This window comes from Carlito syrichta, unplaced genomic scaffold (assembly GCF_000164805.1).
Source record: "Carlito syrichta isolate Samal-C Ts95f unplaced genomic scaffold, Tarsius_syrichta-2.0.1 Scaffold301673, whole genome shotgun sequence".
Taxonomy (NCBI): Eukaryota; Metazoa; Chordata; class Mammalia; order Primates; family Tarsiidae; genus Carlito; species Carlito syrichta.
In genome coordinates, this window is record NW_007245769.1 from 485899 (window position 1) to 504753 (window position 18855).

At 33.6% G+C, this 18855-nt stretch overlaps 1 protein-coding gene across 1 annotated transcript in view; it reads right to left on the bottom strand.

Moving 5' to 3' along the window:
• The window catches only part of LRP1B (LDL receptor related protein 1B), a 1912798-nt gene that overhangs the window by 464362 nt on the left and 1429581 nt on the right, over positions 1-18855 (bottom strand). The window contains exons 38-41 of the mRNA XM_008055101.2: positions 2392-2518; positions 2109-2260; positions 1678-1802; positions 284-655 (exon numbers count right to left, since the gene is read on the bottom strand). Coding sequence (XP_008053292.1) covers positions 284-655; positions 1678-1802; positions 2109-2260; positions 2392-2518 — 776 coding nt within the window. The remainder of the gene's footprint in view (positions 1-283; positions 656-1677; positions 1803-2108; positions 2261-2391; positions 2519-18855) is intronic.

The following is an 18855-nucleotide window of genomic DNA, read 5'->3' on the forward strand; positions in this document are numbered from 1 at the left end:
TAAAAATTATTTTCCATGAATTTTAATAGACTAATTTGTAAGAAACATTATGATAAAACATAGTAAAAATTCCCTGATTAAAAGAAATAATCAATATACATCCTGCAAATGTTAGTAGTTAATTGCATCTTTGACGTTTGGGGGACTTGATAGTTCCATTCATTCTTGAATATAAACACTAGGAAAATGCAATTGCTCCATGCAATTACCACTATAATTTCTCTAGTAATCCAAATGATATCTGTTTCCACCAAACTATTTTAAATGAAATTGTGGTACTTACTTTCAACAATGACTTGTCTGTCTTCCCAGTTATCTTTAATAAGCTGTATATTTCCAAAGTGTGCGTCACTGTAAAAGATTCGGTTGGTACCTTTTCTTCTTTGATTGTAGTCGAAAGCCAAGGCTATGATATTCCTGAAATAATGTGAATTCTCATATGGCCTTATTGGGGAATTTAAATTGGTTTCATCTGAAAGATGTATACTTTTTAATATTGTTCTCCCTGAATACAGTAAATAGCCTTCATGCCTTAGGCAAGTAACTCCATCTTCTGCCAAATATCCATGAGCACAAGCGCAAGTTCTCCGGGAATTTCCTCGATAAAGACAGAGTTGCTTACAGCCACCATTGTCCTTGGCACAAACATTGGTTCCTAAAAAGGAAACACACACACATACATTTGTGTTTTTCAAATAATATTTTTGTTATAGCGATACTAAAAAAAAAATGTTGAATACTCTTTTATTCTCAATTATAAGACTGATCAATAAAAATCAGACACTTTAAGGTATTTTAAAATCTTGAATTTTTTATTTGAAAATTTATATTGTGCTTCTTTCACTATCCAAATAAAAGCTTTAAAATTGTCTCTTAATGAGCCAATGAAGTGTATAAATCTTTTTTGGCACTTGATGCCGAGAATTTAGTAGGTTTCATATTTTGTAGTCTTTGGTACAAATAACTGGTTTATTGAAAATGTGAACTGAATTCACCAAAAATAATGCACTGCTTAAATCTGTATTAATGAGATATGTAAAATATAAAAAAATTTTGGCTCCAATGTATATAACCTCCTGAATATATTGGGCACAAGTTTTTACTCTAATTTTGGATGAAGATATAATATGTTCTTAAGATTTCTTCATCAGGTTAATTATTTTCTATGAATCCATTATTATTATCTTCCAAATTATTGTACCTTCCTTTGTTGTAAACAAATAATAACATTTTATTTTAATGGAGGTAAAAAAACCTTAAATATCCAATTGCCCTGTCAGTTTCAAAATATACATTTTTAAGGAAGTGATGATTTTGAAAATATTTTACTCTAACAGCATGTGGGACCATAACACTCTCTAATATCTTAATTGTACTTCTATTTTTTTAGCCAATCAGTAAATTTATCATGTTTTTCAATATTACATAGCCCAAATATATACTCAGAACTTGCCAGGCATATAACATGTCCATGTCCATGTGCTGTCCTAGTAAATATACCTGTGCATGAACTGTAACATATTCATTTCATTAGGTTACTATGGGATTTTTGTAGAAAATTGGATGTAAAAAAACATAAAGTTTTGAACTTATTTAAGAATCCCTACCTTAAGTTTGACTTCTTTTAAATGAAAGAAATAAAATATATTTATTATGTATTATTTTAATAGTGCTGACCTTTCTCTCTTACTCGGTTAAAGATTTTAACCTCCTTCAGGTTGACTCCAAGGCCACTTCTCATGGTTACCATTTCTGTGGCATCATTCTTGTGGCCCCTCCTGATGGACCCATTGGCATGTGCTCTGTCAAAAAAGTTGAACATACATGATCAAAAATATTCAACTAATTAAAATCAAGCCAGTTATTTAATCTGAAAATAACTGAGAAGGAAAAGAAACCAAGAGAAGGAAAAGAAACCAACTTTAGTCTGTGACATTGAAATGCTTGAGCCTGAAATAGCAAGAGTGCCTGCCTTTTCTTTGGAAATTACATGACTTTGTGAGATCCTTTTCGTGACCTTGCTAAGAAATGGCAAATCCTACAAGGGTAAAACCACTGGCACTGAAATAACATTTTGAGACTCAAATACTTATGAAAAAATAAATTACCTGTCAGACCAGTAGATGTAAGCCCCAAAGACTGCAACTGAAAACATATCCACATTGCTCCCTGACAGCACCATTTCACGATTCCCTCCAGTCTCAAGGTCAATTCTCTCTATCTTGTCTGTGCGAGCATCACACCAGTACAATTTGTTTTCCTAAAGATCGATTGAAAATATATTACAAGCTGTTTTTTATTGTTTTATTCGGGAAATAGGGAACACTAAAAGTGAATGAATGCAAGTTGTCAGTTAATGCACTTTAAATACTTAAAAGAAATCCAACAAACCTCATAGTCAATGGAGATGCCATTTGGCCAAGCTATCCCCATGCTCACAAGGACAACCTTCTCTGAGCCATCTAAGCGAGCCTTTCCAATGCAGGGCATCTGTCCCCATTCAGTCCAGAATAAGAGGCTGAAATTAAATGGATAACTTATAGTAATATGCAGATCATACAAAAAGATATTACCAATAATAACATCAGTAACATTCACACTGAACGAAAACAATACATTTCAGAAATTAATATACAAGTGTGTTTATGTTGGCAATAAAATAATTTTTTATTGTTAAAAAAAATTAGCTAGACATATAAATCACTAAGATGGATTAAAAAACAAAATACAATGTGGGAGGAATGTGGAAGGAAATATCACACAGAAAAAATACATAGAATATGCCAAAATAAGACAACATGTCAAAAAAATGCAATGTAGAAAAACAGAAGGTATATAATCCATGTATGTTTTCACTTATTCATTCAACAAATTCAGTATTTATGGGACAATACCAAAATCCATGCTTTTATAGCTAAATATAATTCATTCTTGATTTGAAGTTGTGTCCACCAAAGTTTTTATCAAATTATCAGATAACAATGACTAAAGTTTAGAAAAGTAATCATTCATTTAAAAATGGGTGTGTGTTTCTGTTCATTGTTGAATACATATATGTGAATGATCATATGAGTCAGTGAGATTGCATGTAGAAAAACTGAAGACCTACTTTCATATTTTGTATATATTCAATGGAGTTATCATTTAGTCATAAAATAATACTTAAACTTTGTAAAGACAGATGTATTATCTTTATGCATATTGCTTTGATTTACTTTAATGATTTTGTAATGCAGTATAAAATAAACGTGTTAGAGTTTTACAAACAAATATAAAAAAGGTAAAGCTAGAATCTCAAGTATATTAATCCAGCACATATTTTTCTTCATTTGTACATGCTTTATAAATCAGAAAGGGAAAACTTTGTAGCAGGAAATTCAACTAACATTTTATTGGTAAGATCTTGATGAACTAGGCATTTAAAAAAAAACAGTCAAGATTTTTAAGACATCAAGTATACTCTCACTGGATTAAAAATATTATTTAAAAATAATTAACTGGGAGATACAATTACTTCTCCTTTTAGTTTTTTAAGAAAAAGCATCATTGTGTTAAAATGGTAAGTGATGTTTACACAATGAAGGAAGCACACTGAGAGCGAGGACAGATACGTGTTTACTCATACCATCTGATGCTTACTATCTACTTTTAACGTACTCTAAAGTTAAAATATGAGGGGGAAAGTGTGTCATAAACCTTGCATGCACTAGATGAATAATAAGAATATTATTTTGAGTGATTAGATCAAAACAGCTAATTAGCATATTTAGCCCTAATTCTCACAGCTATGGAAACTTTGGCTCAAGGAACTAATAAACCACAATCCACACAGCCAATCAGGGAACAAGCCAAGAACCCCACTGCTTTAATAATGCAGGCCTGTACTGTCTCCTTCATAAGATGTTGTTTCACCAAGTAGAAAGATAACACAACAATAAAATGATCTTATATCAAAGTTATTTTTTCTTAGCTATAACAAGTGAAACAAGAGATCGCCATACCTAAAACCACAAAACAAAACATAAAAAAGACCTTAGTATTGAGAACAGGTCTCTGTCTTTTTCCAAGTAGTCTTTATTCATTCTAAATTTGTAATACTTCTATTTTTGAGACTTAGATGAGTGTAAGTAAAATTGCATATAAAAGTTATTCTAAATAAACTACTTTGAATACAGAATTTACAAAAATTTCTCTATGGAAAATAGTAGTGACTTGACAAACTATCATTATAAATGAAGTCAATTCTGACCGTGAGGGAATCACTTTTACAGCTAAATAATTTATCAACTTAATAAAATTAAGCAACATTTTATGAATGTTGAGTAAAGAATAATTTATTTGCTTCTTGAACTGACAGTAAATAATTGAGTAGAATTTGCACCTTGAACACCTTTGGGAAACTAAATTTAGAGGAAAAATTCTCTCTATGCTTGTAAAATTACAGGGAGAAACTTATAATTTAAGATAATGATTTAAATAGATGTTTTTGAGATATCATTATTAAACATAGATTCTTGGTATCTAAATATGGCCTTTAACAACAGAAAGAAATAAAAATACTTGTTGCTGGTATTCGGCATCTGCCATTTAACACGATAAATTATCAACTGCACTTAACACAATGACATTTTTTCTTAAAAAGTTAATGGAGCAATAAATTTAGCTCTCAGTTAGATATTTTATTTTAAATTCTATTTTTAATCCCATGGAAATTAAGACAGAATGATAAAATTACTATTGATTTTGTCCCCATTTGCGACCACATTTTAGAGTTGTGAAAAGTTTGTTGGGTTATATGATATGGCAAAGAAAATTGACTTTAGCTTATTGGCTTAGTAAATCCAGCCTTTAAAATATTATTCCAAATACAGAAATTATCAACATAGTCAAAAACAAATACTATGGTGTACAATTGAATTTTCCCTGAATAATAAATTACTATTTGTCAAACTAAACTGAAAATTACTTTATTTACATGAGGTTGTATTTATGGAATTTAAAAACTTAAAAATGGATGTTAAAAAATGGTTCAAGAAATTACAGAAATTCTATCAGAAACCATCATAATATACATCCTTAATTTAATGTCTGAATTAGATACATATGTTTTGGGCAGGAAAAAGGTGCAATTAATACATATCATGAGTTAATTTTCAATTAATTATTGGTGTTTGAATATTAGCTAAAAAAGTACTCCATTTGGCAGCTTTAGAGTCCCCAGAGGCTTAGCACACATTTCCTGGGTCCAGACAGTTAATTGCATTTATTATATAAGAAAATGACTGACAGTACTGGGAAACTATGGGGGGAGGAGGGAGATGGGATTAACAGTAGCAAATATCTGTCTGGGAACGGGGAAACACCCCATATCAACAGGGTGCCTGAATGAAATGCAATTGTATAACTAACCCTTAACTGTACCCCACAACTTCATAATAAAAAATAAATAAATAAAAAATTTAAAAAATTGTACAGATGTCAGAATGTTAGTTAGACACAGTCTAGACACTTGTCAATGAAAACATTTATTTTTTTCTCTTACAACTAGTTATATATAAGCTAAAAAAATGCATTCAAATTACTATAATTACCCTTGAATAACTGCAAATAAACATTTGTTGAGAAATAAAGCTACCATTGGTAGCAAATCTCTGATTTTGGTGGCGGAAGTGTAAAGGAGTGTGGAGAAGAAAGAGAAGAATGAATAAGATGCTAAAAGAGAAACAATATTAAACCATACTTTAGCTATGTGAACAGTAGTGAAAAGTAAAACTAATTTGAATCAATTATTTTCTTTGACTTTAAAATTCTCTTCTTGGACTGCTAACCTGTTTCTCCATAGCTCAGATTTGGGTTGTAATTTGTACAATAAGCTTCTTCCTACTGCTCTGCCTTCCCTAAGTGAGTATAATTTAGATATCTTAGGGAGAGAATAAAGAAAACCTGAGATAGTTAAAATTTTCATGCTGACTCAAAATTCTATTTTGATAATTCTCTTATGTCAGCAGCTGTCTTGGTCAAGAAAAGAATCAAGAATGTTATCGTGACGTCTCCTAATATGAGGAGTGGCTTATCCTATATGAAAAAAGGGGAGAAAAACAAGCAAACAAAAAGAAGCAAAATAACAACCCCATGAATTAACAATATTAGCTAGCTTTACATGAGTATGAGCTTCTTATTCAGCAAAAAGTGCTTGTAATTTTCAATTTCTTATCAGATTCACTAGGAGCACTTAAAATTCATGCTAGCTGAATATACTGCAGGTAACATGTCCATGTCTCCATCTTCAGAACATAAGTAAAATATCAAAGTATTGTAAAAGTATGAATACATTTAATGAGAACATATATTGACATATGCTATGCCCTATGCGAAATAAAATGGAATGCAGAACCTAGTCTCTTCCTTTCAGGACTTCTTCATATTTCCTTTTTCTTCATTTATGTGCAACTTTGTTTGAGAAAGTATTACCTGTCAATCTAAAATTACTTTTTAAGTTCTAGATAAATTACTATAGCTTTAAAAATCTTATATTATTAAAAAAAACCCTCAGCCACAAATAGCAGAACACTGTGCTAATAGGAATAGAGAACAAATCTACCCTTGAACACCACTGTTCTTTTTAAAATTTTTGTTGATTTTGTGACTGATTCTCAAATTCATTCTTTTATTGCACTCATGTACTCATTCAACCAATATTTAATTAGGTACATATTATGTGCTAGGAGCTTATGATATGAAATATTGGACTTAGAAACCCTCATGTAGCTAGCTCACTGTGTAATGGCAAAGGAAATGTGGAAATAAAAAAGTACCTGAGAAAATCACTAAGAGAAACACTCAAAATTGCTAGTTGTAAGTCTCTGAAAGCCATGAAAGTAAGGGCGACAACAATAAAAATACTGAAGTGCTGTGGTGAGAAAATTTGTCTTTCTTGTAAACAACTTCAAAAATGAATTTATTTTCTTCTAAGTCAAAGCAAATATATAGGTCATTTGGTTGTTCTTTCTTTTAAGTTTGAAAACATTTTTAAGTTATCACTTTTTCTTCAGTTTTCTCCTTGGTCTGAAATTAAGTTTACGTTCAATTGCTTCTTGACTCACTACATTGCAATTTTGAGTAATTATATAGAACTTATTATGTGTATGAATAATGCACATTGGGGAGATATAAAAGAAAATTCCATACAAAGAAAAATTGCTTTGACATCTATACTCCTATATCACTCTATATAATAGCATATATATATGATGTGTGTGTGTGTGTATTTATACTCTCGCTTATTGTCCAGTCCTTCATTTAAATAAATACTTATACATATACATGCATATATACATATGATAGTAACTTGTTGTTCACATGTTTTTACTTTTTTTCACATTTTATAATTTGTTGGTATATTCAATGTATAATATTTGATATTTTCTGATAACTATGACTTTTCCAAATATTTAACATCTAGCCACCCAGAGCCTGGATTCCTAGAGTTCATGAGCTGATTTAGAATTCTGAAAGTATTATAAATCAATTTTAATTTGTTTTATGACCTGCAACCTATCTTACTCACCATTATTTTTATTGTATATCAAAATCATACTTTTTATATGTGTTGCTTTAAGACGCAAAATATACTCGGAGACTGTATTAAACCATACTATGCTATTGCTTTTCAACAGATATTAAACTGTCAACCAAGATCTTTTGCATATTGTTGAGCATATTGTAATAATATATACATAAGTAGAACACTGGCATGCCACACCAACCTGAATCTTTGCCATGAAAAGTAAAATTTTTCAGTGTTCTATTGATAGTTACAGAAATATAAAACTAAATTAAAAGATGTAATGTATATCCTGGTGCTTAAAAAAAAATCACAGTATCTGTGTTTCAGTTAGAAATTGTGTACCTTGGGAGGTTAACCAAATTTTTCAATATCATACTGTGACTTCCTCTATATTTTTGTTGTTAGTAGAAAATTACTTTCTAGCATGAAGAAAATTATTACATTTCAATTTTTCAACAAGGAAGTGATTCCTAATCAAATTTAAAAGAGAAGAAAAGAAAACTCAATGGAGGAGTGGGGAAACCTGTTTTTTAAGCTAAACTAAAATCATATACGCTTCCTATTTGCATTTGGCTACATTTTAAAAGATTTCAAGTCTCCATTGTTCAAAAACAGGCTTGATGCCCACTTTTCAAGGCACATTTATATCTTGAATTCAGCTAATTTACTCCATTATGGTTCACCTTTTCCCTTGGCAGTGCCACCTGCCATATTTTAACTTCAAACAGAATATTAAAATGCCATACTTTGTTCCTACAATATGAATTTTTACACTTAAATGTCTATGTAATGTAACTTGGAAATCAATGTTTGAATAATTTTACAAGACTATTCATTTTTAAACTTTACTTTTTTCTCTGAATTCAAGTCAAGAAACATGTATACAAAGTATAGGAAAACATATATCACTGACATTTCTAAGCAGTAATAAATATTTCCTGCAAATAAGCTTAACACTTAAAAAGGCCTATCAACTCTTACTTATGAACATGGAAAAAATATTTAGCCATGTGATTTAACTAATATATTTAAATGCTTTTTAAAAAAGTGAAGGTATGCAGGCAAATAATATTTAAATATCACCATGTATGGCAGAAATTTCTTGTTTTGTGGATTCAAATGTAAATCTTATTTTGAGGGCTCAAAATGGAAAAATCTACATTCAATCTCTTTTGTGATAACATAAAAAGATGCCATAATTAGAAAAGAAAATCAGTAGATAAGAAGTTGAAGGGCATGTTAAGTTTTAGTGACAGACATTCAACTAAATAACTCTAAAGGAAATTGGAGATATAAATAAAAAGATAAAAATATTTTATTTATATTTTGCATACATTTATTTATTTTTTATATCTCACTAAATATGCAGCGATTCAAGTTTTTAAAACAACATGAAATTAGATCAGTTTAAAAGATAAGTGTAACAAGAAAGAGAATTGCATACAAAACCTTAAATGAGAAGACAGAGAATCAACCACAGTGCTCACAGGTGCTGCATGGAAGGGATCAGAGAAAACCCAGAAACTTGGGGTCAAGGAAGGCTAACAGAAAAACAAATTCTTGTGTGGACAGTCAATGGAAAAAAATGTCCAGAAGAAGGCAAGTGGTATAAAACCTGAAAATAAACTCTCTGAATTTGGTCCGCGGATAAATTTAGAAATTTCTAGATAGTAACAGATGAAAATCTATTTTAAGTTTCAATAATGAGACAATGGGTACAGATCACTATTCAAAGAAGCTGAGAAGTAAGTATGTGGAGAGTAATAAAACATTAATAATGCTTTTTTTAAACAAGAGGGCTCTGAGCCTACTTGAAAGCAAAAGGGAAAGTTTCACTGAATGGAACAAGTTAAAGATGATAGAACAGAAGAGAATAGATATTGCAGAAAATGTCTGAGGAAGCTGGGCTCGGTGGCTCAGCCTGTAATCCCGCGCCTTTGGGAGGCTGAGGTGAGTGGATTGCCTGAGCCCGCAGGTTCGAGACCCGCCTGGGCAGCGAGACCTCACCTCTACAATAAATCAAAAAATCAGCCGGGCGTGGTAGCGCATGCCTGGAATTCTGGCTACTTGGAAGGCTGAGGTGGAAGGATCGCCGGAGCCCAGCAGATCAAGGCTGCGGTGGCCGGGAGCGGCCACTGCACTCCAGTCTGGGTGACAGAGTGAGACTCCAACTCAAAAAAAAAAAAGAAGAAGAAATACGAAAATGTCTGAGGAAAGGAGATGCCACTGAGTCCACAATAAAAGTGGAGGAGTCACTTTAAGTAAGAAAGAAAACTTTTTCTTTCACTTGAACACTCACAGCATGAATTTACATGTTCCACTGTCCCAGGCCACTACCTCATCACCTATTGCAATTACACAAAATTTACTTAATTGGTTTACCATTGACTGACAGTTTTTTCGTCTTCTCCATTCACTGCTGACATACTAAGGAACTTTGTGACTCACGTTGATGATCCTGTGAACACCGTACGTCATAGTTTGACATCTTCTAAAATCACCCTCTCTTAATGTGTAGAGTTATCATGGTCATTCGTGCTGTGGGGCCTTATCTCTCTGCTCTTACTCTGATCTCCCGCTCTCAGTGTCCCACTATTCCATCATGAGCTTCTAGGCCTCACCTTCTGACTGGTGACTCAAAGTCAATCCACTACACCTGCCAGCTTTGACTCTATCAACTCCTGCTCCTTTTTGGCTCATATTTTCCTTTTTTTCTTGGCTACTCCTAATTTCCAAAGTATTATTACTCAACATCATACCAAATTCCTGCTTAGATTTTAGAAATTCATCCCAGCTGATTTTACATTGCTTGAAATCTTTTATTAATTCTTGTGGGAAATATTCACAATAGATTCACCAAAACTTAATCTTTTCATTTAAAGCTGATAACCTTAATCATATGGAATATCAGCTGTGAGTATCTTCAATTTCACAAATATAACCTCTATACGTTCTGTTTCCATATTCTATCTTGTCTTTTAATCCACCTCAAAGAGGAAGGGGAAGATAACTAGCATTTACCTCATTTAATTCTCCCAATCACCTAAAAGGATATAGGCATTTGAGACTAAGATACTTAGAAATTTTTCAAAGGTAAATACAAAAAAGAAAATATCAAAGCTGGGGTTCCAAACTGTAGTAGTCATAGCCAGTGCTTCATATAAACATCCTCAGATGCAGTTTGCATTTCTGTGCACTTCAGTGCTTACTTTCTGTGTCCTCTGTAACAACTCATACAGACAACTTTCTTTGGAGGTTTGCCCTTGGGATGGTAGAATCTTTTCTCCTGCAAATGCGGAAACTCAGAGATCTTGCAAGTGTTATGTCTCCGAAGGGTAGCCCTGATCCATTGGGTGACAAGTTGGAAGTCTGAAAGTCAGGTTCCCCTGCTTTGAGGTGAAGTTTATACTTCAGAGATCCCCACAGAAACAGTATGAGATGTATACTTTATTCAAAATTGAATGTTTGCTTGATCTCTCTTCTCCCCTTTTTACCCTGTTTCTCTCACTTCCTGAATTTAATTATCTCTCAAGGATCACTTTCTGGGATATCTAATGTAGGAAATAATCTTGTCTGCTTTCTGTTTCCTATTCTTCCTACTTTGTTCTATTGCTTCTTTCTTGTCACATCTACACTTTCTGAAATTTTTTTTTTTTTGATTTGGAGTCTCATTCTGTCACCCAGACTGGAGTGCAGTGGCCACTCCCGGCCACAGCAGCCTCGACCTGCTGGGCTCCGGCGACCCTTCTGCCTCAGCCTTCAGAGTAGCCAGAATTACAGGCGCGCGCTACCATGCCCAGCTAATTTTTTGATTTTATTGTAGAGATGAGGTCTCGCCTGCCCAGGCGGGTCTTGAACCCGCGGGCTCAGGCAATCCACTTACCTCAGCCTCCCAAAGGCGCTGGATTAGAGGCTGAGCCACCGAGCCCAGCTCTGAAATTTGTTTCTTATTTACATTCATTTTCACCCTCTTCCTCTCTACCAGTTTCTTCCCCTCTGTCGATGAGTATGTGCATCATGCCCTCACTACCATGCTAAGAAAACTCCTCTCTATACCGTACTGTCTTCTCAATTTACCCTCTATTTCTGTCTCTTTCCCTTCACAGCCAAGTTTCTGTCCCTGTGGCCTACATACGTTAACTCCACTATCTAATTGTTGTTTATCGTTTTTTTATATTTGACTTTGCCCTCACCAGTCTCCTGAAATTGATAACAATAAGCAAAATCATCCTGATCATAAGTTGCATATTCTGTTCTCTGCTTTTCATCTCTCTTGATTTAATGTTGGCAACACTTGAGCCTCAAACTCTCTTCCTTTGACTTCTATGACTCGGCAATTTCTGGACTCAGAATGTCTGGGTTTTTTGTTCTTTCTCCTTCTTTTGTCTTATTGTGAACTGATAGTCTCTCTCTCTCTCTCTCTCTCTCTCTCTCTCTCTCTCTCTGTGTGTGTGTGTGTGTGTGTGTGTGTGTGTGTGTGTATGTCTTTCTCTCAACTACTCCATCCTATACTATAAACATTCTTTACTTTTGTTCTTAAACTTCTTTTTTCTGTACTCTTTCTTGGGAATTCTCAGCCATTATCCCGGAATATTGTAGAGTCTGAACTCTGTTGGAATAAGTAAAAACTCACTTTATGTTTTTTTCAACTATTGAGTCTATCTATGTGCTCCTTAACATCTCTTCCCCAGACCTTGTTAGGAAGATTCCATAACTTCTCAGTCTGTTACCATTAAAGGAACAGAATCATATGTTAATTACATTTCTTTCTCAGTTTGGACATGGTGGCTCATGCCTATAATCCCAGCACTTTGGGAGGCCCAGGTGAGAGGGCTGCCTAGTTCATGGGTTTGAAGCTAGCCTTGGCAACTTGGAGAGAACTAATTTCTACAATAAATAAAAAAATTAGCTGGGCATGGTGGTGCATACCTGTAGTTCCAGCTACTAGGAAGACTGAGGTAGAAGGATCACCTGAGCCCAGCAGGTTGAGGCTGTGGTGCCCGTGAGCGTGACACTGCACTTCAGCCTGGGTGACAGAGTGAGACTTCGATTCAAAAAAAAAAAAAAAAGATTCTTTTTCAGGCACATAAAACTAAATATTTCTAAATGCAAACTTAAATTTCATATTCATTTTAAAATTCTTTGCAACTTTGACTTGACTCCTTTTGGTGTGGTGACATGCAGTGAAAAGCAGATACGTTTTTGTTTTCATTTACTGCTCTTTTTATTTTAGTCTCCTTCTTATGTACTTACCTCTAGCTCTCTCTATTATTTGACTTGAGGGCAGGTGAAGAACCTTCTCCATAGGGATAATAAATTACCATTCTTAGGATTCCCTTCTGAAAGGAATGCTGTAACTTCAAGAAACTCTCATCACACTTCTAATCTTAATTTATATAGGTTATTTGGGGCCAGGGAGAGGGCTTAGGAGAGAGGATTTAGGAACGGTTTAGATTTCACTTGATAAACTGGAGAAAGGGTTACCAAGGCAATTCCCTTAAAATGTGGAGAATTCTACCAACTATTTTATGACCCAACTTATCTTTCAGCCAAATCATCTGCTCTTCCCTATATGTAACCCACACACCTACACCCTTGGCAGTGGTCTTTGCCACTATCAATTATTTGATTATTCTATTTCTTCTTCATTTAATATATCTCTATCCTGTCTCAGAAACCTCTTTCACCTTCAAGCCTCCTCCATAAAGCCTCTACTTATATCACTACCATCGCTGCTATTACCCTCATTTCTGTTTCCTGCTCTAATCATATGCTATCACTTTTGTCATTAAATCCGAGGTAATCTTAAAGTGGTGTTCGAAAATGATTACTTCAACATGAGATTTAGATATGAGATTTAGGTTTGGGTTAGATCAATAATTCTTTATATACCTGAAAATAAGTCTTGCTTTACTAACTGAGATTATTTAACTGAACTTTTTGTATTTGTTTATATTTTCAGTTTAAATAGAAAACTCATCATGAATAGAGGCAATATCTTATTTACACTAGCATACCTCACAGTGCCTACAAGTATCCTTCATATGCACTACTATTTTGTCAAGATGTACTGCACTGAAGTCTGAGGAGGACATAGAAGGATGCTCACAAGTCCTGGTTCATAGTTCCTGGCACTCAATATGTGTTCATTGAATAAACTGATAATATGTAGAGTACGTGAAGATTCTTTTGCCAATGTTCTCAATCAACCTGGAGATAAATAAGTATAGACATATGCTAAGGTGGATGTGGAGAGATAAGAGATACTTAAGAAAAAGAAGCTCTGAAATATCAACTTGAAGGTATACACTGGATTTCAATAAGAAATGAAAAAGAAATCTACAGATTGACAAGGAGCAGCAAGAGACTTGTTAAATTAAATTGCATCAATCTATAATAGGCCATGCACTAGCGGTTCTGTACAATACAAATGGAAAATTCTATACAATATAAAGGTATTCATTGCAAAAATGAAGAAAAGAAATACTTTATTAGAAGCAAATTAAACAACAAATGTAACTATGAGATCACATAACTTTCAAATTATATTTGTTTTGGTCATTAGAATAATCATAGTCAAGCAATTGATCAAATTGTCTTTTTTAAGATTACTGTGGTTTATTGCTTGATGATCAATCATAATTTAAAGAAATTTTTAAAACATCAGCACTTGAAAGTCAGATTCAACTCAAAATTTTGTTATAAATCTCCATGTTCAATTTTTTTCCAGTCTTTTTTCATTATTGGTTTTTCTCTTTTTCATTTGTAATTATAATCTTTAAATTTCTACTATAAACTTATCCTGAAACTATTAAAACTATTTTCTTATATGTTTGATATTTTTGTTTATTAAATCCTGCAATGCTTAATTATATGTATTTATATTTGTAGATATATTACATGAAACACACATACATATATACATATGCAATATATAGCATACTATTTAGAATTTTAAAAAATATAAAGCCGGGCTCGGTGGCTCAGCCTGTAATCCCGCGCCTTTGGGAGGCTGAGGTGAGTGGATTGCCTGAGCCCGCGGGTTCGAGACCCGCCTGGGCAGCGAGACCTCATCTCTACAATAAATCAAAAAATCAGCCGGGCATGGTAGTGCAAGCCTGTAATTCCGGCTACTTGGAAGGCTGAGGCGGAAGGATCGCCGGAGCCCAGCAGGCGAGGCTGCGGTGGCCGGGAGCGGCCACTGCACTCCAGTCTGAGCGACAGAGTGAGACTCCAACTCAAAAAAAAAAATATATATAACTGTACTATAACTCTATCATATCTAGTGGTAATGTTTTTAAAATTGTTGACTCTGTTTCCTTTTTCATTATACGGAAGAATGAATACCACCATAGGCTTGATGTGAGATTTTAAGCAAAGTAAAAGGAGACCCACTGGTGAATTTTGAGCAAAGAAATTATATAAGCTATTTATATTTCAGAATAACTATAAGTAAAATTATACACTACTACATGAGGAATAGACTGTAGAAATATATGACTAGAAAGGGTAACCCGCAATTCAGAAATCATGACAAGAGATGATAATGACTTGGGCCAGGGTGTTAACAATGAAAATTATAATAAGTAGGAAGAATCTGAATGTATTTTGAAGCCAAAGATAATAGAATTCCCTAGTATATTGGATATATGGTATGTGATAGAGATACCAAAGATGATACCAAATGTTTTGTCCTAAGCAACTGAAAGAGTAGAATTGCCACCAACTCACAGAGAAGTTACAATTGTAGAGAAAGACCTAGTTTAATTTTGCACATATTAAGGTTAAAATTTCTATTGAGTCGTTTTCTAGTTACCTATTATTGTGTAACAAATCATTCCTAACTTAAAGGATTAAAACAACAATCATTCATCTGCTCATTAATTTGCAATTTGGGCAAAGCTTGGCAGGAACAACTCATCACCTCTTCACACACTTGCAGTGGCATCAAGGCTGAAGTGACATAATTGCTAGAAACTTGAATCATTTTAAGTTTCATTCACTTGACATATCTAGCAATTGGTTCTGGCTATCAGTTGAGACTTTAGCAAGGGTTGTTGGCTGGAAGACCAACATGTAGCTTCTTCAAGGGGCCAGTTGGCTTCCTCACAGCAAAGTGGCTGACTTCTAAGAGTATCCCAAGAGAACCAGGTAAATGTTTTATCTTCTTTTATGATCTAGAATTAGAAGTTACATTTTATTATTTCCACCATAGTCACAGACTCACCCAGATTCAAGTATATGGGAAAAAAAGTCTTCACCTCTCTTTTGGAAAGATGTCAATGTCACACTGAAAAAAAAAATGCTTGAGGGATGGCAGATGTTGTAATCATATTGGAAAATGCAATCTGTCACAAGTCTTCAAATGAAAAAAATGAAATGTTGAATATGCAGTTGAGCATAAAACTCTAGACTTCATGAGTGAGATCTTGATATATACATTTTAGAGTCTTTAACTTTTAGATGGAATTAGATTTTTTTTTAAATGAAGAGAATAAAGCCAAAGACCAAGCCTTGGGGAACTCCAGCGAACAGATACAACAACAACAAAAAAAAGTTCAGCCTCACTAGTCACGAAAGAATGCAAATTAAAACCACACTAACTCCAGTCAAGATGGCTGTCATCAATAACTCAAAAAACAACAGATGCTAGAGAGGATGCAGGAAAAAGGGAACATATCTACACTGTTGGTAGCAGTGTAAACTAGTACAACTTCTGTGGAAAACAGTGTGGTGATTCCTAAAAGATCTAAAAATCAACCTTCCAAACAACTCCACAATCCCCCTACTGGGAATATACCTGGAGTAACTCAAATCACTCTATGTAAAAGATAACTGCACACGCATGTTTATTGCAGCATTATTCACAATAGCAAAAACAAGGAACAAATCATGCTGCTCGTCGAAAAAGGACTGGATTTTTAAAAATGTGGTACATATACATGATGGAATATTATACAGCCATAAAGAAGGACAAAATTAGGAACTTTGTAGCAACTTGAGTGGACTTAGAGTCTATAATGAGCTATCACAGAAACAAAGAACTGAGTACCACATATTCTCATGCATAAGCGGACCTTGAACAATCATTATAATACTACAAGAAAGGGATTGGCAGTAAAGGGAAACTGCCTGGGGGTTGGGGGTGGGATTGGCAGTAGTAGGAAACTGTCAGAGGAAGGGAGCACTCATCTCATCAAGGGTACCTGCATAATGAACATTTTGTATACCTAACTCTGAATTCTACTCCACATCTTTAAAATTAAAATTTTTTTTAAAAAGGAGGGCTTAGAGTAACACAGAAATCAGTTGACAGTTGTATTATGCCCAAATTTACATTATCATGAATTTCATGTATATTAGAATGTAGTACTAAATGTACAATGTTAATTAAAATATTACGCATATTAAAATTTAAAAAAGAAAAAGAACAACACAGGAAAGTGAGTTGGGGTGACCAATGAAATAACTGTTAGAGTTCATCTGTCTCATCCTGTGTCCTTGAAATACATCTTCTCGAGTTCTTTCCATTATAAATTTATCCTGAAACTATTACAAATATTTTCTTACATGTTTGGTATTTTTGTTTATTAAGTCCTGTAATATAATATAAACTGAGTTTATTCAGATTTTCAGTGTATACTGCTTGGTATTCCAGTGTACATTCCAGTGTATTTTTCTCTGGAAGCTTACCCTAGCCCCAGGCAAAAAATAACTTGTCTAAATAGACCAATTAATTTATTTCCTTTGACTATTAACTATTTAAGGGTGGGCAAGTAACCCACTTCTGGCTAAGGAAAAACAAAGGGATTAATACTAAAGCCTTTCTCTTCCCTGATAAAACAATATATCCTAGCAAGAAAAACATGTTTTAGCCTATCTCCTTTCTTCCCTAAATGCAGATATGCTGCTTGATAATATACCAACATGCTGAAACAATAGGGCATAACACCAAATGCAAGGACAAAGTTTAAGCTAGTAAAATAATTGTTTAGAAAGATTTAAAAAACAGATAAGAAATTGAATCATTACCAGCAATCATCTACTTTCAGACTTCATTTTTTTGAAAAATTATGAAAAAAAGGAAGCTCCTATACATGTAACATACTCTAGCTAAATTGTTACTTGCATTCAGGAGCATTCCTAACTAATGTACCTTTTTCAATTGTTATATTGTACCTTAGTTTTACCTTAAAATGTAACACGTTGTTGGTATTACTTTTCTTTCTTACATTAGCTCTATTTTTTTTCTGTACTATTAGTATGGCTTAATTGCATACCATTTGTCAAGAAAGTTAAACAAATTGCAACATTAGGAAAAGTATATACAACCTATAACAGGTCAGTTGGAAAATTTTCATAAAAGTTGATCTGATGCCCTATATAAATTTGACTTCATTCTAAGTTAGTGTTCTTCACATTTGTTTATGTAATACACTTTTGTCTGATATCTATGGGTTCACTTTTCTTCTATTATATTTCAAAAGACACAGGCGTTCCATTGACATGAAGATGTCTTCTCTTAAAAAAAATTCCTTACTCAAGTCTCTCTTACAGTACTGTTTCTTACAAGAAACAGTAAGGAATTTTTTTCTTACAAGAAACAGTAGTGTGGAGTAATTCAAAGCTTTAAAACAGGGACTACTATGTGATTGTTTGAGAGAAAAACAGTTATCAGCTCCTTACTGATTACCAACCACTGAACTAAGCCTTGAGGATAGAAAATTAAACCAAACACTCTTCTCCTCGTAGAGTTAAAGACTGGTAAAGAATAGAGACATTATTCAGTCTAGTAAAAAAATATAGCTACTAGACAAATGAATATAAATAAATAAGAAAATATTAGTGTAAATAATTTCCATAACTAAGAGTATATGGTGCTATGGAGTCATAGAACAATTTATATGATTTCCAAAGCCAGATAAGGGTAAATACAATTTAGCAAGGTTAAAAGGAGATAGAGATTGTGCAAAGACTGTACTTGGAGGTGGAAGAGAATCAGGAATATCTGAAAAAGCAAGAGAACACGAACAGAAATTAATTGAGAGAGAAAAAGGTAGTAATAGGAGCTGGAGACTCAAAATGTAAATAAGGTCTGAATAAAAAGAACATAACAGAGGTTTTTGCATTTTACACAAAAGTCAGTGGGAATTTCTTGAAATATTTAAAGTAAGAAGATGTATAGCTTTAAAAAATTACAGCCGGGCTCGGTGGCTCAGCCTGTAATCCTGTGCCTTTGGGAGGCTGAGGTGAGTGGATTGCCTGAGCCCGCGGGTTCGAGACCCACC